General features: G+C 40.7%; 2 protein-coding genes and 1 pseudogene across 4 annotated transcripts in view; all 3 read right to left on the bottom strand.

The window, feature by feature from the left end:
- MCCC2 (methylcrotonyl-CoA carboxylase subunit 2) overlaps positions 1-16,640 on the bottom strand; it is an 80,593-nt gene extending 63,953 nt beyond the window's left edge. Inside the window, exons 1-3 of the mRNA XM_065905543.1 lie at positions 16,359-16,640; positions 12,081-12,147; positions 766-850 (exon numbers count right to left, since the gene is read on the bottom strand). Coding sequence (XP_065761615.1) covers positions 766-850; positions 12,081-12,147; positions 16,359-16,487 — 281 coding nt within the window. The 5' untranslated portion in view covers positions 16,488-16,640. The remainder of the gene's footprint in view (positions 1-765; positions 851-12,080; positions 12,148-16,358) is intronic.
- LOC136146592 (peptidyl-prolyl cis-trans isomerase FKBP2 pseudogene) lies at positions 9,619-10,105 on the bottom strand (annotated as a pseudogene).
- A 5,602-nt stretch (positions 16,641-22,242) lies between the features above and the next one.
- The window catches only part of BDP1 (B double prime 1, subunit of RNA polymerase III transcription initiation factor IIIB), a 79,351-nt gene continuing 75,987 nt past the window's right edge, over positions 22,243-25,606 (bottom strand). For all 3 annotated transcript variants that reach the window (XM_065905761.1, XM_065905759.1, XM_065905760.1), the window contains exon 39: positions 22,243-25,269. In XM_065905761.1, the coding sequence (XP_065761833.1) occupies positions 25,138-25,269 (132 nt within the window). In that variant the 3' untranslated portion in view covers positions 22,243-25,137. The remainder of the gene's footprint in view (positions 25,270-25,606) is intronic.

Genomic DNA, 25,606 nt, shown 5'->3' with positions numbered 1-25,606 from the left:
ACACTGACCCACAAATGTGTTATGAATTTGACCCCATCTTCTGCTACTCCCCACTTCACTGAACCTCCGTTCCCACAAGACAGCCTCCCGGGCCCTTCGGCATATCAGCATCTGTGAGCCACTCCCAGCTCCCAGCACAGAAGCCTCGCACTGGCCGCTCCGTCTGCCTGTAACCCTCTCTCCCCAGATACATACAGCCCATCTCGCTCCACTCTTTCCCATCTTTGTTCAAATGTCACCCCTCAGCGAGGCCGATCCTAACCACCTCATTGAAACTGCAACTTGATCTTCATCTTTCTCTTTTGTAATGCTGGTCTACCTCTTCTTTTTTGTCCCATGACACATATCACCTTCCAGCATACTATATAATTTGTGACATTTACCAAGTATTTTCTGTCTCCTCCTGCTCCCATGTAAGCCCCAGCAGGGCAAGGAACTTGGTCTGCTTTGTTCAGTGATGCATCGCTAGCACCCAGAAGAGCACCTGACATATTGCAGCCTCACAACAACCACTTGCTGCTGAAGCTTAGGTAAAAACCAGAATTTAAAACCATTTATTTCACAAAACTTTCTAAGATGGGAATTTCCTGGTGGTCCAATGGTTAGGACTCTGCACCTCATTGCCGAGGGCCTGGGTTCAATCCCTGGTTGGGGAACCAAGATCCTGAGAGCTGCACAGCACAGCCAAAAAAGAAAAAAAAAAACCACTAAGAAAGCACCATGGGACAGAGGACACCCTAAGCCAACGTTTGGGTATGTACCAACCCTGGGTCTATAAGATTGTCAACTCTTTCTCTGGGTAACAGTTTTCCTCTTGATATGTGACGTGCTCTGGCTTTCTCACCACCTCCTGTGATAAAAAACATGATAGATGACACAAATTCAATATAAGGTCTCCATTCAACTGAATACCAGAAAAACATATAACACTTAGTCCAAAATACAGTACTTTAAAAAAAAATTAACATATGAAAAACAGGTAATTTTTCAGATCATTCAAACTGGAATTAAAAAAAAAAAAGTCAACCCATTCTCAAGCCCACAGTATATTAAACATTTTCTAAATTCAGCAGTAATTACTTAAGGAAATAATGCAATATGTTTCTCTGCATCTCACATTCTGCAAATACTGTGTCATCTCCACCACACTTATTACACCTATTACAAATATCTAGCACTGTACTATATGCTCTATGAAATTTGAAATGTTTCTAACATCATCTGTCCCAGGTAAAAAGCATTTTCTGACTTCCATAATATACACAACAAATCTTAGCTAAAGGTGCCACTCTATGTGCGTGCCAAGTCGCTTCAGTCACGTCCGACTCTTTGCAACGCCATGGACTATGACCCGCCAGGCTCCTAGCTCCATGGGATTCTCCAGGCAAGAACACTGGAGCGGGTTGCCATTTCCTCCTCCAAGGGATCTTCCTGATCCAGGGATCGAAACCGAGTCTCTCGTGTCTTCTGCATCGGCAAGCGGGTGCTTCACCACTAGCGCCACCGGGGAAGCCAAGGTGCCACTAATGACCCGTAACCTTTAAGCCCCTCGAACAGGAGAGAGCTGAACACATCATATAATAATTAAAACATCCCCTCTGGGGACTTGCCTGAGGTCCGTGGTTAAGACTTTGTGCTTCCACTGCAGGGGGCATAAGTTGGATTCCTGGTTGGGGGAACTAAGACTGTACATGCCACAGGAGTGGGGCCAAAAAGAAAAAAAAAAGTCCTCTTTTGTTACTATCCTGACTCAGAGATTGTCTTCAGTGTTTCCTGACTTTGGCCCAGACAAAAGGAAATTACAATGACTGAAGAGTTCTCTGGGGTAACCAACCCGATGAGGCTGCTTGAGGGGAGGGGTGCACCGAGCCTCGCCCAGCCTGACACCTGCCAGGCTCAGCACCTGGGGAACAGCCACACCCCACCCTCAGCCAATCACAGCAATCGGTCAGAACAGACCATCGTATTGCACCTTAACATCTTTACCTTCGTAAGGGAAAGGATGCTGCCTAAGAGTTTCATCTTAATAAACTCCTTGTCCACTGAAATGTTCAGCTATTTTTAAAAATGATTTGTTTTTTTAGGTGAGAAAATACATCCATACAGATTTCAAAGAAGCCTCCAAGTAGCACAACCTTATTTTCATTTTTAAAAAATTTTTTATTTAATTTTTAAATTTTAAAAATTTTTTTTTTTTTTACACAACCTTATTTTCAAATCAAGACTTTCCTGTATCTAAGGGGATGTTTTATTTTCTTTTGAAGAGGTAGGGGACATATTTTTAAGACTAAGCCTGCCTTAAGGTAACCAAGAAGAACATATCATACATCTTATCTTTTAAAAAGAAAATAATTCTGGAGGAGAAAGACTTACAAGGTAGCGTGAATTAAATCAAAGGGCCCAGCCCCAGGGAATTCAGAGTTCCTAACTGAGGTTTGAGTTGGGGTAGGAGAGAGGGGGGAGCAGAAGGGTGACAAAGGGCAGAGGAAGCTTCTGAGAGTGACATTATCATCATCATCTTGACGGCAGAGACAGTTCCATGGACATATACATATGTCAAAACTCATCAAACTGTACACTTTACATAATGCAGTTATCGCATGCCAATTCTACCTTAATAAAGCTGTTTAAAAATAAACATTAAAGAAAAGTGAGCCTAAGGCACTACAAAGAAGACCAGGCTTGGGTGAAGGTCTTTGGGGAGCTGAGCCAGGGGAGGGTGAGATGAAAAAGAAGTAAGAAAATAGATTTGTGGTTTGTTTGTTTTTTTTTAAGTACTTAAACCAATATTATTCCTAATTCTGCCTAAACCTTGACTTTGCTATTCAGAGTGAAGGAAAGTTACCTGGCTCAAAGTAGCCTGGAGTTAAACTCCCCTCTGGACCCTCCCCACCATTCTAAGCAAAACAAAGAACTCTCTCACCCGAAGAAAAAAACGGACATTAAGGTTGATTACACCCAGCTCCCAGCAGGTCCAGCCTCTGGCGGATCTCCAAATTTCCTTGCCCCAGCCGTTTAAGAGATAACTACTCCGAACAACCTTGGAGAAGAACAGGTCCCCTTAAGACAGTAGCTTTCCACATACATGCCTATATATACTCACTCTTTTCTTAGATAAATGCAGCAGCTCACTAGTCTGACCACTGCCCTTCTCACCTCATTAAAGGTGATCTGTTCCTGTAAAGTGCCGGTCTCATTCTTTTCCTGAACCTCGCCTTCTCTAACTCCCTTATGCTACACAGAGCATCTAGCGAATTCAGATCTTATTAGGAAAATTCACAAAGAGTGCTATCCTTGATATAAATTCTCAGGTCACAGAATTCACATGGACCACAAAAAGACAGCATGTCACAGCACCTTAGTTTTCTAAACATTACTCTTAAAGATTTTTGCATTAATTATCTCCACTCCTACAGACTCAAGAGCTGGAAGAGCCATGTTTTCCTTCAGTCTCATTTAGCATATTGCACTGATTCTAAAACACAGTTTGTTCACATTTTAACACTCCCAAAATCAGGAAGCATTTTACAGTATATAGCATCTTTTCGTTGCTGTCACCAGGGGGCAGTCGAGACATAGCAGTCAGCCTCTGCATGCTCAGCACAAATGCTTAACTGTGGTCACTTCCATGATGCTATATGCATTGCTGGAGCTACAGACATGCAGTTTAACTTCCACTCCAAAGTGTTTTTAAAACTACACAAAGTTCTTAAACAATAAAGTTCTACTGTATGGTACAGAGAACTACATTCAACATCCTGTAATAAATCATAATTGAAAATATGAAAAATGTGTATATATGTATAATTGAATCACTTTGCTATACAGCAGAAATTAACATGACATTGTAAATCAACTATTAATAAAATAATATTTTAAAAAACCTACATAAGCCTTATCTCAAGGTCATTAAGAGGCCCTTGTTTCAACCACCAGAAACTTTGCATTTTTCTATATCAATAAAGTTATTACCCAGTTTTAGAAAAACTAAACACTTCCAAATCTATCAAAACACTTACAGGCCTTCAGTTAACTTGTTAACCAAAATACTTAAGGTCTGGCTAGCACAAATCACACAGCTGGGATAATCCTTGCTCCACCTATAGAAACGACTAAGACGCTCCTAGCGATCCTATCGGAAAAGGGAATGGCAACCCACTCCAGTGTTCTTGCCTGGAGAATCCCAGGGGCGGCAGGGCCTGGTGGGCTGCCGCCTGTGGGGTCGCACAGAGTCAGACACGACTGAAGCGACTTAGCAGCAGCAGCAGCAGCAGATCCTATGTGCTATGCGTGTTAGGTGTGCTTAGCCGCTGCAGTCGTGTCTGACTTTCTGCCACCCCATGGACTGCAGCCCACCAGGCTCCTCTGTCCGTGGAATTCTCCCAGCAAGAATCCTGGAGTGGGTTGCCATGCCACCCTCCAGGGGATCTTCCCAACAGGGGGACAGAACCTGTGTCTCCCGCCTTGCAGGTGTATTCCTGACATGCTCTATGGGAACCAAAGGGGAGAGCAAGAGAAGAAACCTGAAATAAAGGGAGCAGTGCAGAGGCAGAGAAGAAAACACAAAATGGAGGACAAGAATCCATTCATTACTGTCAACCTTTTTATTTATCACAAGTTCTCTTAGATGAAAACATCGAGGGTTCACCTTCAAAACAACTTGAAACACTGTCCCTTCCTCTTATCTGAAAATTATTTAGGAAATGTTAGGAATTCAAAACTCAGGATATCTACACCTGAGGCCAACAGGCACATAAAAAGATGCTCAACACCAGTAATGATCAGAGAAAAGCAAAACCAAACTACAATGAACTGCCGCCTCACACCAGTCAGAATGGCCATCAGTAAAAAGTCTACACACAACAAATGCTAGAGAAGGGGTGGAGAAAACTCCTACACTGTTGGTGGGAATGTAGATTGGTACAGCCACTATGGAAAACAGTATGGATGTTCCTCAAAAAACTAAAAATAGAGTTGCCACATGAACTCACCATCCCACTCCTGGGCACATATCCAGACAAGATCATAATTCGAAAAGATACATGCACCCCTCTGCTCATAGCAATGTTATTCACAACAGCCAAGAAATAGCAACAACCTGAATGTCCACAGACATATGAATGAAGAAGATGTGATGTGCATATACATATGTATACGTACACACACACACACACACACGCATACACACATATACACATGTACACACGTATGTACACATGTACACATACACACATGTACACAAACACACATACACACATACACATACACATAATGGAGTACTACTCAGCCATAAGAGAGAATGAAATAATGCCATTTGCAGCAAAATGGATGGACCTACAGACTGCCTCACTAAGTGAAGTAAGTTAGACAAATACCATATGATATTACTTACATGCAGAATCTAAAATATGACACAAATGAACTTATCTATGAAATAAAAACTACCGCACAATTGCATTCATCTCACATGCTAGTAAAGTAATGCTCAAAATTCTCCAAGCCAGACTTCAACAATATATGAACTGTAAACTACCAGATGTTCAAGCTGGATTTAGAAAAGGCAGAGGAACCAGAGATCAAATTGCCAACATCCACTGGATCATGGGAAAAGCAAAAGAGTTCCAGAAAAACATCTATTTCTGCTTTATTAACTATGCTAAAGCCTTTGACTGTGTGGATCATAATAAACTGTGGAAAATTCTGAAAGAGATGGGAATACCAGACTACCTGACCTGCCTCCTGAGAAACCTATATGCAGGTCAGGAAGCAACAGTTAGAACTAGACATAGAAAAAAAAAAAAAAAGAACTGGACATGGACCAACAGACTGGTTCCAAATAGGAAAAGGAGTATGTCAAGGCTGTATATTATCACCCTGCTTATTTAACTTATATGCAGAGTACATCATGAGAAATGCTGGGCTGGATGCGGCACAAGCTGTAATCAAGATTGCCAGGAGAAATATCAATAACCTCAGATATGCAGATGACACCACTCTTATGGCCGAAAGTGAAGAGGAACTAAAAAGCCTCTTGATGGAAGTGAAAGAGGAGAGTGAAAAAGTTGGCTTAAAGCTCAACATTCAGAAAACTAAGATCATGGCATCTGGTCCCATCACTTCATGGCAAATAGATGGGGAAACAATGGAAACAGTGACAGATTTTATTTTGGGGGGCTTCAAAATCACTGCAGATGGTGATTGCAGCCATGAAATTAAAAGATGCTTACTCCTTGAAAAAAAAGTTATGACCAACCTAGACAACATATTAAAAAGCAGACATTACTTTGCCAACAAAGGTCAAAGCTATGGTGTTTCCAGTAGTCATGTATAGATGTGAGAGTTGGACTATAAAGAAAGTTGAGCGCTGAAGAATTGATGCTTTTGAACTGTGGTGTTGGAGAAGACTCTTGAGAGTCCCTTGGACTGCAAGATCCAACCAGTCCACCCTAAAGGAAATCAAGCTTGAACATTCATTGGAAGGACTGATGCTGAAGCTGAGACTCCAATACTTTGGACACCTGATGCAAAGAGCTAACTCATTTGAAAAGACCCTGATGCTGGGAAAGATTGAAGGCAGAAGAAGAAGGGGATGACAGAGGATGAGATGGTTGGATGGCATCACTGATTCAATTGACATGAGCTTGAGTAAACTCCGGGAGTTGGTGATGGACAGGGAAGCCTGGCGTGCTGCAGTCCATGGGGTCACAAATAGTCGGACACGACTGAGCGACTGAACTGAACTGATGAAACAAAAGCAAACTCATATACATAGAGAATAGACTTGTAGTTGCCAAGAGGGAGCGGGGGGTCACGGAGGGATGGACAGGGAGTTTGGGATTAGCAGATGTAAACTATTATATATAGGATAAACAAAAAGATCCTACTACATAGCACAGGGAACTATATTGAATATCCTGTGATAAACCATAATGGAAGAGAGTATGAACAAGAATCACTGAACTTTGCTATACAGCAGAAATTAACATAACATTGTAAACCAGCTATACTTCAACAAAATATATTTTTTAAAATGTGTCTTTAAAGGTATTACTGATATATATGTTATATAATAACATACGGCTTCGCAGATAGCACTAGTGGTAAAGAACCTGCCAGCCAGTGCAGGAGATGTAAGAGATGTGGGTTTGATCCCTGGGTGGGTAAGATACCCTGAAAGAGGGCATGGCAACCCACTCCAGTATTCTTGCCTACAGAATCCCATGGACCGAAGTGTCTATCACTTTTACATTATATGTACCTGTGTAATATCCATTTTCCTGGCATGACAGTACTAACTCTAGGCAGCACTGTGAGGAAGGCTGTTTGTCCTTCCCTAGCTTCCCTCCCAAGGAGCCCTGCTCAGCGCTCTCCTCTCCTCTAGAACCAGACCGTCACATGCTCAGGGCCTGCCATCCCCAGATGCTCAGGGCTGGCGGACTCTACTGCTTCTTAGTCACACCCGCTAATCTTAACATTCAAAGGGAGTAATTCCTTTATCAGTTCTGCTCCCAACAAAACATACTTTCATTTCAGCAAGGGTTCTGATTCTTTTTCAGGAGACAATGCCTTATTCCAAGATGACTTCAAGAGTATGATTCTAGTCATCTTTCTGAAATGCATACCAGCAGGATATCTTGCCTCTCAAATCACATCCAATAGACAAAAACTCATGTCATTTTTTAACACCATTTCCTCACACTTAGAACAGGGGTTCAGCAGTTACCTGGTCAAAAAGAATGACAAATGTCTGCTACACCTGTTTTTACAACTCACCCCCCTATTTACACACCCCTCTCTTCGTAGAGAGAAATCAGGGCGGTCTGTTGTTGTTTAGTCATGAAGTCGTGTCCGACTCTTTGCAACCCCATGGACTGTAGCCCTCCAGGCTCCTCTGTCCATGGGATTTCTCAGGCAAGAATACTGGAGCGGGTTGCCATTTCTTTCTCCAGGGGATCTTCCCGACTCAGGGATAGATTGTCTCTTGCATTGCAGGTGGATTCTTTACCACTGAGCCACCAAGGAAGCCCAGGGTGGTCTGGAGACAGTGTAATTGACATCCGTTGCTTTTTGACTGCCTGCTTTCCTTTCCTCCTTTCCTGAAAACCTCTGCCAACGCCATGAAGTTTCAGGAGCTGCCAGCTGCCCACTGTCTTGGAGTCCTGGTGGACGTGGGTCCAGGCTGGCACTGTACGTACCACACCCCACTTGATAGAGTGACTGGGTCAGGGAGAGAACACAGGGCCCCAGAGAACCCATCACAGTTTTCCAAATTGGAGTGAAAGGATAACTAGATCTTTCCTTCAGATTGTAAACTGATTGTTTACAATTTACTTCAGATTGTTGCTGGCCTCCAAGCAACCAAGTTCCCCACCTCATGGAGAAAGAGAATGTGGTCCAACATACATGCACATCCTGAAATGAGAGAAAATGGGCAGAGAAAGTAAGTCCTGCAGGGCTTGGAGTCCCCCAGTCCATTCAGCACTTCCTTTCCATGGTTTGGTGGTTGGCTTCTGGATTAAACAAGTTTGATTTGGATCTTTGTGACTTAAAACCAAAGGGACTGGATACAGCCATTATCAAAATAATATTCTCCTTATATTACAAGTACCTAATCTAGAAGGAATGGCTTCCCAGGTGGCACAGGGGTAAAGAATCTACCTACCAGTGCAAGAGACACAAGAGACAAGGGTTCGATCCCTGGGCCAGAAAGATCCCCTGGAGTAGGAAATGGCAACCCATTCCAGTATTCTTGCCTGGAAAATTCCATGGAAAGACTACAATCCATGGGGTCACAAAGAGTCAGATACAACTGAGAACACACAATACAGAAGGACCTATATGAAGTTTACCCTCTTTGTCTGTTTTTTGTTTAATTCTCCCCTATATCTTTATAGATAGAATGGGAACAATTACTGCCATCTGAATGAGGTCTTTGCTTCAACTGGCCCCACACTGAGTTTCATATCTACTTGTTCATGTCATGGTAACTTTTAGAGGATTTAATTGATTTTGACACTAAACTACTACAGTACAAAAGGCAGAGACCAATGTATTCCAAACAGATTTTTTTAAATGATTTTTTTCAATTAACTTTGATTAATCTATTAAGTCAAAAGAAGACAGAAATGTGTGCTTGGAGTAAATAGCGCCTGTAATTCACAGACCCACTCTTGAGTCTCAAGTTACAAATGAGATACTGAAAATGTTCAAGAGGGATTAAATAACTGGACCAAAGTGGCTTACTTATTAGAGTAACTACCAACCTCAAAATTCTACAAAGGATGAAAATACTGAGCTTATTTCTTCCCTAATACCTATACAAATGAATACACAATTTTAGATGATCTTTCTGTCCATCTGCCATTAATCAATTACTTTGTCTCCATCCTTAAAGTGCTTAGAGGAAAAAACATATTAAAAATAATTTAAACTAAACAGAAATCCATCAAGATTTTGCCAAATTATTTCACTAATGACTTCTACACAAAGTCTGTCCTCTGAATGTGATAAGATCATATCCAGGAATACAACACCCTTAAACCACAGGCTGATAGACCAAACAGTTTCTATACATGAGGATATTGAAGAGAATTCTTTTTGTTGGTTTATTTTGGGTTTTAAGGTTTTTTTTCTTTCTTTAAATAGTCTGGTCCCTGATGGGGGCCTCTCCACCACCCTTCTCCAGTTTGGCTACAGTTCTGAACGTCACTCGATGTTGAGAAGCTCCACCTCGAACACCAAGGTTGCACCACCTGGAATCTTTGGGGGAGCTCCCCGATCTCCATACCCCAGCTCTGATGGGATCACCAGCTTCCGCTTTTCCCCCTCACACATCCCTAGCGGCCCCTGGTCCCAGCCCTTGATGACCTGGCCTGTGCCCAAGGAGAAGACAAAGGGCTGGTTCTGGGGCAGACTGCTGTCAAACTCTGTTCCATCTTCCAGCTTCCCCGTGGAGGGCATGTGCAGGACGTCCCCTTTGTGCAATTTGATGGGACAGTGGCCTACCGGTTTCTTGACTCCGACCTGCAGCTTCCGTTTGCCCTCGGCCCCCGTGGCCATGACCAGGGCGCCCCGGCAGATGGACAGAACTGTCAAGACTCAGCTCAGCCTCATTTCCCTCCTTGCTGCGAGCCCGGAGTCAGAGAATTCTTTTTAAATGAAGGCTATAAAATTCAAATAGCTCCTTCTCAGGTACTTTAATATGAGGACTCTTACTTTGGAAATGGCTGTTATTTCAAGTCACAGAGCCTTCTAAAGTAAATTATCATATATACCAATAAAGGCACAACAGAAGTTGATGTAGTACTTACTTAAACATTAGCATTTTATATTCCTATGATGCAATCTCCTCCAAGAAAAAGAATGTCTATTATGTCCACAATTTAAAAATAAAAAATGACAAATTACAAAGTTTTAGGAAATCTCATTTATTTAACTAGCAATAAACACACACAGAAATTATTTCCAAATTATACAACACAGCGGAAAAAGCACAATTATGCAAAATACAATATATAGTATGAATATGACTAATGAACAGAAAATGTTTTTAGTTGCTTCAAGTAAAAGAAAACTTTCAGTATGATCCTGTGACTTAAATAAAAACCTTAAGAAGAAATAGTTTAAAATACTGATGAGGGGATCGGGATGGGGAATACGTGTAACTCTATGGCTGATTCATGTCAATGTATGACAAAACCCACTGAAATGTTGTGAAGTAATTAGCCTTCAACTAATAAAAAAAAAATAAAATAAAATAAAATAAAATACTGATGAGGAAGTTCTCTGGTGCTCTAGTGGCTAGGATTTGGTGCTCTCACCGCCAGGGCCCAGGCTCAATCCATGGTTGAGAAACTGAGGTCCCACGAGCCACAAAGTGTGGACAAAAAAAAAAAATAATAATTGATGAATCTGAATTTCTACTTTCCCCCAAATAATGGCAGTGCTGCCTGAGCAGAAAAACTGACCAAATACTAGTTAAAAATAAAATGTCTGCATGCCGACAAATGCAGGCTTTTTAAAATTGAAATATAGTTAAATAGCAGGATTGTATTAGTTTCAGGTCTGCAGCAAAGGGACTCATTTATACATATTTTTTCCGTTTATTTTCCATTATCAGTTATCACAAGATAGTAAATATTATCCTCCATGTTTAGTAAATCCGTGTTGCGTCTCTATTTTATGCATACTAACTTTTTCTCTGTTAATCACACGTTCCTAATTTCTCTCGCCCCTTTCCTTTCTCCTTTGGCAACCAGAGGTTCGTTCCTTCTGTCTTTGGGCCTGTTCCTGAGGTCAAATGCTCTGCCACTGGGCTATACCTCCATGTCTGTTTCTGCTTTGTGTATAGATTCATTTGCATTATCTTTTAGATTCCATATATAAAATATTATATAATATTTATCTTTCTCTTCCTGACTTACTTCACTTAGTATGATATTCTCTAGGTCCATCCATGTTGCTAGAAACGGCAATATTCCATTCTCTTTTTATGATTGAGTACATATCCACATATATATATATGTATACCACATCTTAAACCAGTCACCTGTTGATGGGTATCTGGGTTGTTTTCATGTCTCTGGCTCTTGTAAACAGTGCTGCTATGAATACTGGGGAATTAAGAGTTTTCATCTTTTCCAGATATAAGCCTAGGAGTCGGAATGCTGGATCATATGGTAACTCTATTTTTACTTTTTAAGGACCTCCACACTGTGTCACATGGTTTCCCTGATGGCTCAGGAAGAATCCACCTGCCAACGCAGGAGACGCGGCTTCAATCCCTAGATGGAGAAGATTCCTGGAGAAGGAAAGGACAACCCACTCCTTCCTGCCTGGAAGATCCTATGGACAGGGGAGCCTGGTGGGCTACAGTCCACGGGGTCATAAAAGAGTCAGACACGAGTTAGCAACTAAACAACAACATGCTGTCTTACATAGTAGCTGCCCCAATTTACATTCCCACTAACAGCAAATGCACAGTCTTGAAGAGTCAAAACCTTGATGCTACTAGTTTTTCTAAAACAAATAAAGGGACATCTTAATTAAAAGCATAAACTGAAGAGTAACTGAGCGCTTACCTAGTCTGATGTTCTGCGCTCGCTCATGGAGTTGATTTACTAAGGCTTTCATCTGTTCGTAGTTTTCCTAAAACAGAAGCAAGGAAAAAGGCGGAGAGTATTATAGGAAACCAATGAAGTTTTTTGTTTGTTTTTTTTTTTTTTTACCATAATGAGGGTTAAGGAGCACAGCATTAGATGCCAACCATATGTGGCCTCCACACTGGGCCACTTCTGTACTGAGCCAACTCCAAATACAAAAAAGATTAGTTCGTGCCTCTCAGTCTTTGCTCCATGTCTTCTGCACTACCATGACCCCTCTCTGGTCCATCAATATAAATCTCAACCTCTATTTATTTATTTATCTATTTATTTATTGGCCACCCCTCGAGGCATGTGGAATCTTAGTTCCCTGATCAGAGATGAAACCTGTGCCCCTGGCAGTGGAAACTCAGAGTCTTAACCACTGGACTGGCAGAGAAGTCCCTCAGCATCCCCTTTTAAAGCCTAATTAAAAAAAAAAAAAAAAGCCTAATTCATATGCCATCTCATCTCCAACTTCATTTTTGGCTACTCCCACTCATTTTAAACACTTCCTTCCTTACACGTCTACTGAGCTTACCTCTATTTGTTTTACTTTGTTTGGGAATTCTAACCCTTTGGGGGTTAGAATGCCATCTTCTTTTTCTGTCCTATCAAATACTATTGTGAGGAGCCGCCAACCAATTCAGAAATACTTGCTTTCACATTTATTGACAATTTACCCTTAAAAACAAAGCCCGGGGGAAAAAGGATCCTATTTTATGTTTTAAAAGGATCAGAGGGAAATTCGCTGGTGGCCCAGTAGTTAGGATTCCAGGCTTTCACTGCCCTGCCAAGGGCATGGATTCAATCCCTGGTTGAGGAGCTAGGATCCCACAAATCATGAGACATCCCCAAAAACTAGAAAAATAAAAGCAAAATAAAATAATCCCAGCCTCCTTTTCCGGACAAGTGTGGCCATGTGACTAAATTCTAACCAATGAGTTCGAAGCAAAAGTTGTCAGCTATGACTTCCAGGAAGGCTCCTTAAAAAAAAGGACCAGCAGGTGAGGGTGTCTTCTTGCCTATTCACCATTTCTCCTCCCCTGCACATGGGACTCAGACCTCACAGCTGGACCTTTGTAGCCTTAAGGTAGACTGTACTACTTGTTTAAAATTCATCCTTCCCTCCCACCCTTGCCAAGGTTCACTGTGCGATTACACTTTCCTACCCCACAATCTCTGAATCTGTCCACATTATGTGATTTGACAAGTGGAATATAGGCAAAGTGCCAGTGTACCAGCTGCCAGCAGAGGCTTTAAGAGGGACAAGGTCTTTCCACACTCTTTCCTCTTGTGCCCCAGGCTTCCATAATGAGAGGACCCTTCATTCTGGGTCCTGGAATAAGAAACAAGTAGAGCAGGGACTTCCCTGGTAGTCTAGTGGTTAAGAATTTGCCTTTCAAAGCAGGGGATGTGGGTGCAATCTTTGGTTGGGGAACTGAGATCCCACACGCCACAGGACAACTATCCCAGCACACAGCAGTGAAGACACAATGCAGCCAAAATTTTAAAAGAGAAAAGAAACAGTGTGGACCTGAATCTAATACAGTCCTAGAGCAGAACTGCCACCACCGACCCAAGTGTGAAAACTAAATACTTGTTCTTTTGAACACTAAAATCTTGGGACTGGTTGCTACTCAGCATTACTGAAGTAAAATCTAGCTAATACAGATCATGAGATGACCTTAAGAAGAGAAGGCAAAGTAGCAAGAGCTAATAATTGTCGAGGGTTTATTATACTTCAGGCATTGTCACTAACTGTCTTGATAAATGAAACATACACCTAATCATTAATGTCACAACACAGCTGAGGCACAGAGAAGTAAGTAATTAGTCCCAAGATCACTCAGCTTACAAGTAGTAGAATCAGGATTTTTAACCAAAGCTCACTAGCTCTAGAATCTTGTTCTTAAAGCACAATGCCTCTTCTGCCCACTGAAAGGGCCACTGTTAACATTTACTCCAGGATTTCCCCCCAAAAATGTTCCTTGTTTACTTTTAAATATATATGAAATACTAAACCAGTGTTTTTTCCACCATAGCGCAATTACTTCCCTATTCTAATTACTAGCTCACAGACTAAACCAGAACATAATACATTTTACACAGAGAAAGAAATTATAATCTCGGGCTTACATTCCCTAACCCCTGACTAGCAGCCGCTATCAAATACATCAGCCCAGACCTGACTTCAAAAAGACGGCAGACCAGTAAACTCCAGGAGCTCATTCCCTCACAGAGACATCACAGAACAACCCTGAACCGGCTAAAGTAACCTTACAGGAGCTCTGGAGAACACACCACGAAGAAGTCATATTCGATACGGTGGGAAACCCATTCCCTACCCTGCTGCTCCACCGATTATCCATCACAGCATCATGCCACTTCTCTACTTAAATATCTTAGCAAACAGACTGCAAAGTGAAATCAAAACATGGCTCCTACACATAGCTCCTCTACCTGGCCGCATAAGCAATCCCATCCACCCCATGAATTCCACACCAGAACTTCCAAGTTCTCACTCCCACTAACTGCTTTCATAATCTAAAACCTATGTTCTCATGACTTCTTTTGGTTGTATAGGCCCATTCTCCACCCTGAACCTGGACAGTTCTTAACTCATTCAAGAGCCAACTCGCTCATTACTTTTTATCTTTCTGCAATCACTTTCTAGACTTTAGACACCCCTCATCACAATGCACTGCTTTCTTGTCTGTCTCCCCGACAAAAATATGACTCCATTCCTGCACATTTATTCTAAGTACCTAAATAGTGGCTTCCCTGATAGTTCAGTTGATAATCTGCCTGCAATGCAGGAGACTCCGGTTCAATTCCTGGGTCCGGAAGATCCGCTGGAGAAGGGATAGGCTACCCACTCCAGTATTCTTGGGCTTCCCATATGGCTCAACTGGTAAAGAATCCACCTGCAATGAGGGAGACCTGGGTTCGATCCCTGGGTCGGGAAGATCCCCTGGAGAAGGGAAAGGCTACCCACTCCAGTATTCTGGCCTGGAGAATTTCATATACTGTATAGTCCATGCAGTGGCAAAGAGCGGGACACACTGAGCGACTTTCACTTTCAAAGAAAGCCTATATCACAATAACCATTTAATGTTTCTGAAAGAAACATTCTCTCTTGATCCCAGGAAATCTAAAAACTTCTGGAAGTCTCTCACTGGATATTGTTTCTGCCTCCATCTGCTGATTTTCTTTCAACCTCTTTGCTTTTCCAAAGGGAAGAATTATTTAATATGTTTTATCTGGGGGCTTCCCTGGTGGTCCAGAGGTTAAGAATCTGCCTGCCAATGCAAGGGACACAGGTTTGATCCCTGGTCCAGGAAGATTTCACATGCTGAGGGGCTACTAAGCCCGTGTGCCACAACGACTGACGCCCACAGGCCCAGAGCCTGTGGTCCGCAAAGAGAAGCCACGGCAAGGAGAAGCCCACACACTCCAACTAAAGAGAGCCCACTAGCAGCAAGAAAGCCTCAGCACCGCCAAAAGTAAACAAATTTTTAAAAAATAAATAAATAAAATATATCTCCTGAAAGTTATCTGCGCAACTTAAACTTTATCTGTACAGGCTTAGAAACCAGATAGACACGATAGACTGAAAACTTCCAGCTGATATTTCATAAACCAGGAGTTGATTTTGTGACCTATGGCACCTCCAACTTCCAAGAAAAGCTATTTAAATACAAGTATTTCCCATTAACATAACCAACTCTTTCAAATCTAGTAACCACGGAGCAGGGTTAGCTGTGTTAGGCCAGTGGTTCCCAAAGCTAGCTGCCTCCAAGGCCTTTGGCCCTCCTCACCCCCAACCTTATTAACCAAGCAAACATCAGGACCCCACCCTGGAAGACCAAAAAGGCCCAGGGTGAGGCTTAAGGCTACTGTAATTCGAACAAGCTCCCGGAGAACCACCGGCTTTGAGAACCACTGATTTTAAAGATACAAAGGACAGAGCCAGTGCTAAAAGTGAACTAAAATGTATCTGATTTGCTTTCTTTTTTCAAACTTCAAACCCTAACCCTAACCCCTAACCCTAACCCTAACCCTAACTCTTAGTGCGTCCCAGAATCATGACTGCGGACCCAGAGAAAAGAGGAGCTACTGATAAAAGGAGCCTACCCGCTATGCTCCCCAGTCCGGCCAACAGCTTGTCCCGTCGGTGAAGAGGAATCACTGACCCGGGCCGCTCACCCACCCTACCTGGTAGATGGCAGAGCTGGAGTCCGGTGGGGTGCCCAGGGAAGCCACGGAGTCCCCATGATAGGAACGCAGCGCTGGGGCAGCGGCGCGGGCGCAGGGCCGCAGGGCTAATCTCAGAGCGGCCCACATGGCAGCGGGCACAGAGGCAGGAAGCTGCGTGAGAGCGGCCTGCGCCAATTCGGAGCCGAAGCTTTCCCGGCCAACTCGCCCCCTTAGGGATGCACCTCGGCCCAGATCCTTGCTGTCCCTACTCTCCTGAAACCTCCGGGATTCTCCGGCCAGCCTCGGCACGTGTCGGCGAAAGCCGCCCGTGATTGGTCGGTGTTGAGCACCACGCCCCCCGAACTCAGCCAATGAGGGACAGAGATGCAGCCTCGCGAGGCCTGACCCCTCCCGAGCCCCTGAGCATTGCGAATCCCTAGGCGGAGATGAGGAGCTTGCGGCAGAGTTTCTTTGATTGTCTAGGTGCTTCCTCTACGTGCCGTTTTCTTCTTCCCTACTGCTAGAAAGGGTATTCCGGGACTTGAAAAAGCTTATTCTTATATGAGAGCTGGAAACCGAACAGGCTCGTTAAACTGTGCTGAGAACTTAAACTTTTTAAAGGAGATAACGTCCATTCAAGAAATATTTCTTCAAATTCCCCATTCAGGCGCTCTTTTGGAGCTGGGGATACACTGGAGAATGTCCTCTTTTATAAAGCGGAGAGAACATAAACAGTAAATGTAAAAATCCTAGTAGTGATAAAGTACATCTTAGATGTACGATTATAACCTACTACTAAAACCTAGCCTCTAACATGTCAGCTCGGTTCAGTAGCTCAGTTGTGTCTGACTCTTTGCGACCCTGTGTACAGAAGCACGCCAGGCTTCCCTGTCCATCACCAACTCCCAGAGTTTGTTCGAACTCATGTTCAGTGAGTCGGTGATGCCATCCAACTATCTCATCCTCTGTCGTCCCCTTCCCTTGCCTTCAATCTTCCCCAGCCCCGGGGTCTTTGCAAATAAGTCAGTTCTTGGCATCAGGTGGCCAAAGTATTGGCGTTCCAGCTTCAGCATGTCTTTCTAATGAATATTCAGGACTGATTTCCTTTAGGCTGAACTGGTTGGCTCTCCTTGCAGTCCAAGGGACTCTCAAGAGTCTTCTCTAACACCACAGTTCAAAAGCATCAATTCTTCAGCATTCGGCTTTCTTTAAGGTCCAACTCTCACATCCATACATGACTACTGGAAAAACCATAGCTTTGACTGGATGGACCTTTGTTGGCAAAGTAAGGCAAAGTTGTCTATAACAGATCTGAGTGAAAAAGTGAAAAATTTTGCTTAAAACTCAATGATAGGGCCTACATGGGATCTCATTGTTAAAAATGGCTCACAAATAAAATATAAAGTCACAGTGACCCATGAAACTGACCACATTGCTCAAGTGACATCCTGTTTGGGCCGCTGGTACTCTTTGCCAAGACTATACCATTGAACACCTTCGACTTTCTCAAGACTACCAACTGCCAAACTTCAGCTGCATAATAAAGATAAACTAACCATCCCTGAGGGGACCCACTTTCCCACCAGGAGGGTATAAGAGGGACCCACGAGAAGGGAAGGGGCTGGTTCTTCTCAAGGGCCAGTCACTCTCTCGTTTCCCTTTAATAAACTTCCTTTTCTTTGCCTGGCTGGCCAGCTCATTCTCTTTCTCAGTACTTGCCTTACATTCAACATTCAAAAAATTAAGATCATGGTATCCAGTCCCATCACTTCACGGCAAATAAATGGGGAAAAAATGGAAACAGTGACAGATTTCATTTTCTTGGGCTCTAAAATCACTGTGGATGGTGACTGAAGCCATGAAATTAAAAGATGCTTGCTCCTTGGAAGAAAAAGATATGACAAACCTAGACAGCATATTAAAAAGCAGAGCCATCACTTTGCTGACAAAGGTCCATCTAGTCAAAACTGGTTTTTCCAATAGTCATGTACAGATGTGAAAGTTGGACCATAAAGAAGACTGAGCACCAAAGAACTTTCAAACTGTGGTGTTGGAGAACACTCTTGGGAGTCTCTTGGACAGCAAGGAGATCAAACCAGTTAATCCTAAAGGAAATCAAACCTGAGTATTCATTGGAAGGACTGATACTGAAGCTCCAATACTTTGGCCACCTGATGTGAAGAACTGACTCATTGGAAAAGACCTGATGCTGGGAAAGACTGAGGGTAGGAGGAGAAGGGGGAAAACAGAGGATGAGATGGTTTGATGGCATCACTGACTCAATGGACATGAGTTTGAGCAAACTCCAGGAAACGACAGGGAAGCCTGGAATGCTGCAGTCCATGGGGTCACAAAGAGTCAGACACAACTGAGTGACTGAGAAACAACAAACAATCTGAGCTTCCTCACAATTTCTCACACATTGGACAATGAGAAAAAAATTATCTTACTTAGTCCACTTAGTCTTAGCTTTGAGATAATTTTTGTATACATTGTTAGCTTCATTGGTATGTGGATATCCAGTTTCCCCAACATCTTTTGTTGTAAATAAAGACTGTCCATTCTCCATTAAATAGTCTTGGCACGCTTTTCAGAAATTCATTCATACGCAGTGGTTTATCTCTGACTTTGTATTATATTCTAGGTCCTGTACGTCTGTCTTTTATGTTAAAGCCATGATTTTTTTTTTTTTTACTGTAGTTTTGTAGTAAGTTTTGAAATCATTAAACCTAAGTCTTCTAGCTTTATTCTTGTTCAAGATTTTTTTGACTATCTGGGATCCCTTAGATTCCATATTAACTTTAGAGGTATATTTTTCTATTTCTGTCAAAATTTAAAAATCTCAGAATTTTGATAGGATTTGCACTGAATCTATTGATCACACTGGGTAGCATTGACATCTTAACAGTATTAAAGTCTGCCAATCTATGAAAATGGGATGTTTCCATTTATTTATGCCTTCTTTAATCTCTTTCATCAGTTTTTTAGTTTTCATTGTGCAAGTCTTTCACCTCCTTGGTTAATTTCTATTTGTTCTATTTGGTTATTTTTGAGGCTGCTGTAAATGGTTACTTTTGTACACAAAATTTCCTTTTCAGTTTGTACATTATTAGCACATAGAAATGCAACTGATTTTAAAAAAATATTTGGTTGCATCGTGTCTTAGTTGTGGCACATTGGACCTTCCCTGTGGCATGCAGGATCTTTTGTCCCAGTGTGCAGGGCTCTTGGGCTCTTGTGGTACGTGAGCTTCTTTAGTTGCAGCGCACAGGCTCCATAGTAGTTGCAAGCGTGGGCTTAGTTGCCCCCAGAGCATGTGGGGTCTTAGTTCCCTGACCAGGAATCAAATTCGTACTCCCTGCAGTGGAAGCACAGAGTCCTAACCACTGGACTGCCAGGGAATTCCCTAATGAGAAAATATTAGAAGGATGGGAAAACAATGTTCTAAAGAGATAAGATACTCTGCTACCCTTTAAATTTATTAAATAAATGAGAAGGTAGCAAGTGTTTCCCAGCAGCATTAAATTTTATTACTTAAAATTTTACTTTATATTGTTTATCTTCTAATAGGTGAGTTTCATTTATTTATTTATTTGACAGCACCAGGTCCTAGTTGCAGCACACAGGATCTTCTATCTTCGTTAGGGCACATAGGATTTTTGGTTGCAGCGCTCAGGATTTTTGGTTGCGGTATGTGGGATCTAGCTCCCTGACCAGGGATGGAACCCAAGCCCCTACAGTGGGAGCTGGGAGTTTTGGCCACTAGATCACCAGGGAAGTCCCAATAACTGAGTTTCTAAGTCTGTTTTCTAAGAACAAATAGCATTCCTATATATATATATATTTTTTTTTTTTAAGGCTTGCTTTAATAGCTCGAAAGGCTAAGTAAGACTGAATGGACGTATAGAAAATACATTTCTTAACTTTTTTTTTTGGCCTTGCCACATGGCCTCAGCAGTGAACTTTCACAGAGTCACAACCACTGGACTGCCAGGGAATCCCCATTTGCTAAAATCTTAATTGCAATACAAAAATCAACTGTTTCTCCAAGTTCCAGCAATAAACATACAAATAAAAATACGCATTTAAAAATACCATTTATAAACATGTCAAAGAACATCAAGTACTTAGAAAAATAAATCTAGGTTTTTAAACAGGAGAAATAAAAACGTGTCTACCAAAAGATTTATCCGAGACTATTTATAGTAGCTTTATTCAAGAGGCAAAATTCAGAAACAATCAGTAGGAAAATGGATATACAATTATGGTATATTCATATGTGGTACACGCGTAAAATGGAATACAACTTAGCAACAACAGGGAGCTACTAACACATGACAAAATTAATGAGTCCCAAAAACATGTTGAGCAAAAGTAACCAGATACAAAGGAATACATAATATAAAGTTCAAGATCAGGCGAAAGTAATCCTGGTGGGTGGCAGTGGGGAAGGGCTTAAAGGAACTTCCCGGGAGGATGAAAATATTGTCTCTGTGGGGCGCTTACACAGGTGTATACATTGTCAGTATTCAAACTGAATACTTAAGATCTATGTACTTCATTAAACACAAATGATGCCCCCAAAATGCTCATTGGACAAAACCACTAAAGGAGATTTAAAAATCTGATTTATAGGAATTTCAGACAGTAGAAAGGTGAAAATGAAAGAGAGAAATTATCAGAGTAATAATGCAAGAACATTTGCCAGAAGGGAAGTCAATGAATTTCCATATTAAAGAGGCCCAGGACATGAATGTGGGGGCAGGAAGGGATGGGGGTGGCACATTATCGTGCACAATGGTGGTGGCACAGTTGCTAAGTTATATCTGACTCTTTTAGGACCCCAGGGACTGTAGCCCACTAGGCTCCTCTGCCCAAGGGATTCTCCAGGCAAGGATACTGGAATGAGTAGCCATTTCCTTCTCTAGATCTTTCTGACCCGGTCACTGAACCCAAGTCTCCTGCTTGGAAGGCAGATTCTGTACCACTGAGCCACAGGGAAGCCCACTGTGCCGAGTACCAGGGTCAGAAAACATGTAAACAGAGGCCCACATTCAAAGGATGGGGAATCAGAGTGGCAGCAGACTTTTTTACACTGAAGACCAGAATATAATCAGAGGATGACTTTGAAATGAAGCAGAAATTATTTTCGAATTATTCAAGGATCCCACACAGAACCCAACTGAGAGACTAGAAAAAGGGAACTCTCAGACAGGTAAAGTCTCAAGTTACAAAATCATCCACATACTCTTCCGCAGTAAATAAGGGAAGATATACCTCTCCAAATCAAGAAAAACAATGACATGGGCTCCAGAAATAGGGAGTCCAAACCAGAAAAGAAAGGGAGGGGATTCACAAGAGAAGGCCCAGCATGGCAACTGTGCTGCACATGGAGACCTGTGAAGACTCAGTCAAGAAGAAAGCAGGAAGGAAGATTTTCATAAGTTTTCCAGGAGCGGGGTGGTAGTGGGGTGAGGAGAGAAGGGGGAAGAAGAAAGAAAGAATTTATCTGACAACTTGACCATGTCGAAAAGTATAAATTTATATATAAAGTATAAACAGACTTGCTGGAGGGTATGGAAGGTTAAGCTACAGGTTCAAAAACAAACCCAAAGCAAATGAAAAAGTGAAACAATTCTTAACTCCGAGAAAAACAAACAGCTGTACCAGAAAGGAAATGTCATCTTAGTTTATTAGGTGGTAGAACAGTGAATAATTACAATACAATACAAATACTGAATATGAAAACCCAAATTGTGATTAACATATTGGGAGAAAGCAGGAAAAGAGTGGGGAGGAGTTTTAAGAAAACAAAAAATCCTTTTATACCAGACAAAAAGTATAAAAGTCTGGTCAGACAATGTCAGAAGTCTAGATTTATATCCATAACTGAAGTTTCCCATTTGCCTTTCTCTCCAGGAAAAAAAAAAGAGTAAAAGAGATTGAGTTCTTTTATCTAAAATTTCAGTGCATGAGGGGCAAATCAAAAAGTAATATGTCCCAAATGTGGGGAAAGTCTATTCTTTATTCTCGCAAAATCAAAATAATATCCTCCATAGCATAAATGAAAGAAAAAATTAACTTCCAATTATACTATATTTTTGTGGAAGTATAAACTGTACTTCTAAGACTATTTTTCATTCACTAACACATTGATATCTTTATTGTCATTTGAAAAAAAGGACACAACAAATAATATAAAATAACTTTTATTTACATAATTTACATCTACAGAATATAACTGCTTTCTTTAGAACAAGAAAATTTACAATGACAGATATTGCTTTTTGTCAAAGACTTCGTCAAGCAAGATAGTATACATGGTGACCTATATTTCAAAAAACATGGTGGTAAGCAGTGGATATTCATATTTTTATCTGTGCCTCAATCATTTACCAACAATTAGGCTTTTAAGTCATCATGTTGATCACTTGCTAAGATATGTGATCAGGAGGAAAAGTCAAGAAAAAAATAAAGACCTTTAATCATATCTCTTTGAAAATTTATAAAATACAAACTCTTCACATGATCTTTATATGAGTCAGATTAAACACAGGAGTGAACAAGTCTTTCCCCTTTATAAGGTAAAGACACTGATTTTCTTTCTCTAAGAGTAGTTTTAAGGATATAACTGTAGGAGAATTTAGCTGACTTGATTCTCTAATGCAATGAATGCCCAAAGATAAAATTATCCTTTATACAGTAAGAAGTTACATCTTCCACAAAATTAACTCATTGTAGATGAACAAGAGACAGATGTTAACAAATTTAAAATGATAGTAAACAAGGGATAAAATCATAGTTTAGCTATGACAACCTAACACCTAAACTAACATGAACTAAAAAAAACCTTTTCAGAATATGAGACTTCTAAAATTTATAAAAATGGCATTTAAAATAGCAATGTGATTACGACCATGATTTTTGTAACATATTAATCACATGAAATAAATAAATGCATATCTGTAGAGAATTTCCTTATAAATCCTCCTCTATGACAAAAAAGTTCAAACTGTAAATTTCACTATAAGGCAATGAATAAGAAATGTTCTAATATCAATTGTTTTAATAAATTAGGATTACTGTTATACTTGCCAAGTCAAATCCACTAGTGAACCTGAAAACTGGTCAGCATTTTTTTCAATTTACAGACATAATTAGACATTAAAATATCTTCCCAACTGAAATACTGATTTCATGATGCAATCAACAGTTTTCATTGTGAGGCACAACTCATAAATCCAGTGACAAACATCTCATAGGTAACGACACCAGCACCTGAAAGTAAGAGAACTAAGTCTAACACGGGGCTCAAGCTAAAGACCCGGGCCATCCATGCCACCATGCGGGCATCGTCTATGGCTGCTTCCACACTTAAATGGCAGAGCTGAGCAGTTACCACAGGGGGCATCTGGCCCACAAATTCCAAAGTATTTTTGCAGAAAATGTTTCTGATTCCTGACCCAAGGTATTATCAACCCAGAGGGCTTTTCACATAAAAGAATAAATGTTTCTTCAGAAGTTTAATTTGAACCCCAGAGATTTGCTTGGGTGATAAAGGAATTACCTATGTAAATCATGAAATTTAAACCCAACCCATAAATTCATATTGATGATAATCACTGACTTAATAAAGGCTTACTGTTATCTTATTTTCTGTTTTTAACATCTCAATTATGTTCTGTCCATAAAGACCTACATACTTAGGTTCTTAAGGAGAATTTAATAGGGGAAAGAAAACTAACAAGAAATTGTTTTTTAAAAAAGGAATGTGTGTATGTGAGCATATGTTTATGTAATGGAGACTAGTTTTGTATGGAAATTTGCCTCATAAATAAGGTTAAGTTTTCTTTTTCCCATACAAATCCTGAGATTATCTAAGAAATAAGAAAAACAAAAAATTCACAGTACAAAGTCAATATACTGAACTATGAGAAAAAAATGTATTCAAACATATATACTATCCAAATACTTTAGTTATATCACTTTAAATATCTTTAAAATTAAAGCGGGAAAGGAGACAAACATGAATTTGTTAATGCCTTCTTTACCCATAATCTCAGGGGTAAAAAATTAAAACTGAATCTTCTTTTAAATAAAAAATTTAAAAATAAATAAGCTTTTTGATGTTTTATCTTTATAAATAGTAAGTTTAAATACTAGTTCTTCAATTAGGACTAATGTTACATCAATATGAATTAGAAAAATACACATTTTTCAGTCAAATAGATGATAATAGAAAAGTTTTTAACAGTTACCATACTAAACTGGAGTTTCACAATTTCCTTTCATATATTTAGAGGCAAATGAAAAGGCTTTCACCATACTAAAAAACCAAAATTAAAAAAAAAATACTCAAACCCCAAAAAATCCTAAAACAAAAACAAAAAACCCTAAGCAAACATAAAAAAAACCTTCACAAAAGGTTCTCTAAACGTTAAATACAATCCACTTCCAAATGCATCAGCACTGTGATTTACACAGACATTATCCACAACATTCGAAGATGTTCACGTGTGTTCAATACAGAAAGAGTCAAAATGTAAACAAGACCTGTTATTTCTGGCTGAGAAAGCAGTCTTAACTGGTTGATATTTCCAAAATGCTGAGCCAACCAGAATGAAAAGGACCCCAGCAATGTTTTTCACTGATTATAAAAGCTTCAAATCAAGCTGAATAAATACTCAAAATCAACCTAAGGAAAAACTGCCAGTGATGCTTCTTTCTAAATACTGCTTTGTTGACATAACTGATTATGGAAATCCTAGACTTAAAAAAAAGTTTTAAAGGCGTTTTTCTATTCTGGTTCATCCACTTCAATAAAGATATCATTAAAGAAATATTCAGAGACTGTGGTTGGCTCCTCTTCAGGTACCCGGGTTTGGCCACCTTTACATTCTCCTTTCGGTAAGGGACGATTAGAAGAAACCTAAAAAGATAATAAAAGTAAGTATGCAATATAACATTTATATTGATACTGGTAGTCTACATTGATACCTGTTTGAAAAGCAATATAGCAATAAGTACTCACTCACTCAGTCTCTCAGCAATGTATGACTCTGTGACCCTATGGACTGTAGCCCACCAGGCTCCATCGTCCATGAAATTTTCCAGGCCAGAATATTGGAGTGGGTTGCCATTTCCTACTCAGGGGATCTTCCTGACCCAGGAATAGAACCTGTGTCTCCTGCACTGGCAGGCAGATTCTTTACCACTTTAAGAGCTTTAAATATGTTTATACTCACTGACCCAATAATTTAATTTTT

The sequence above is a fragment of the Muntiacus reevesi genome, chromosome 14, assembly GCF_963930625.1.
Source record: "Muntiacus reevesi chromosome 14, mMunRee1.1, whole genome shotgun sequence".
Taxonomy (NCBI): Eukaryota; Metazoa; Chordata; class Mammalia; order Artiodactyla; family Cervidae; genus Muntiacus; species Muntiacus reevesi.
The sequence above is the reverse complement of the archived record's forward strand: the minus strand, read 5'-3'. Positions and strand labels throughout refer to the sequence as shown.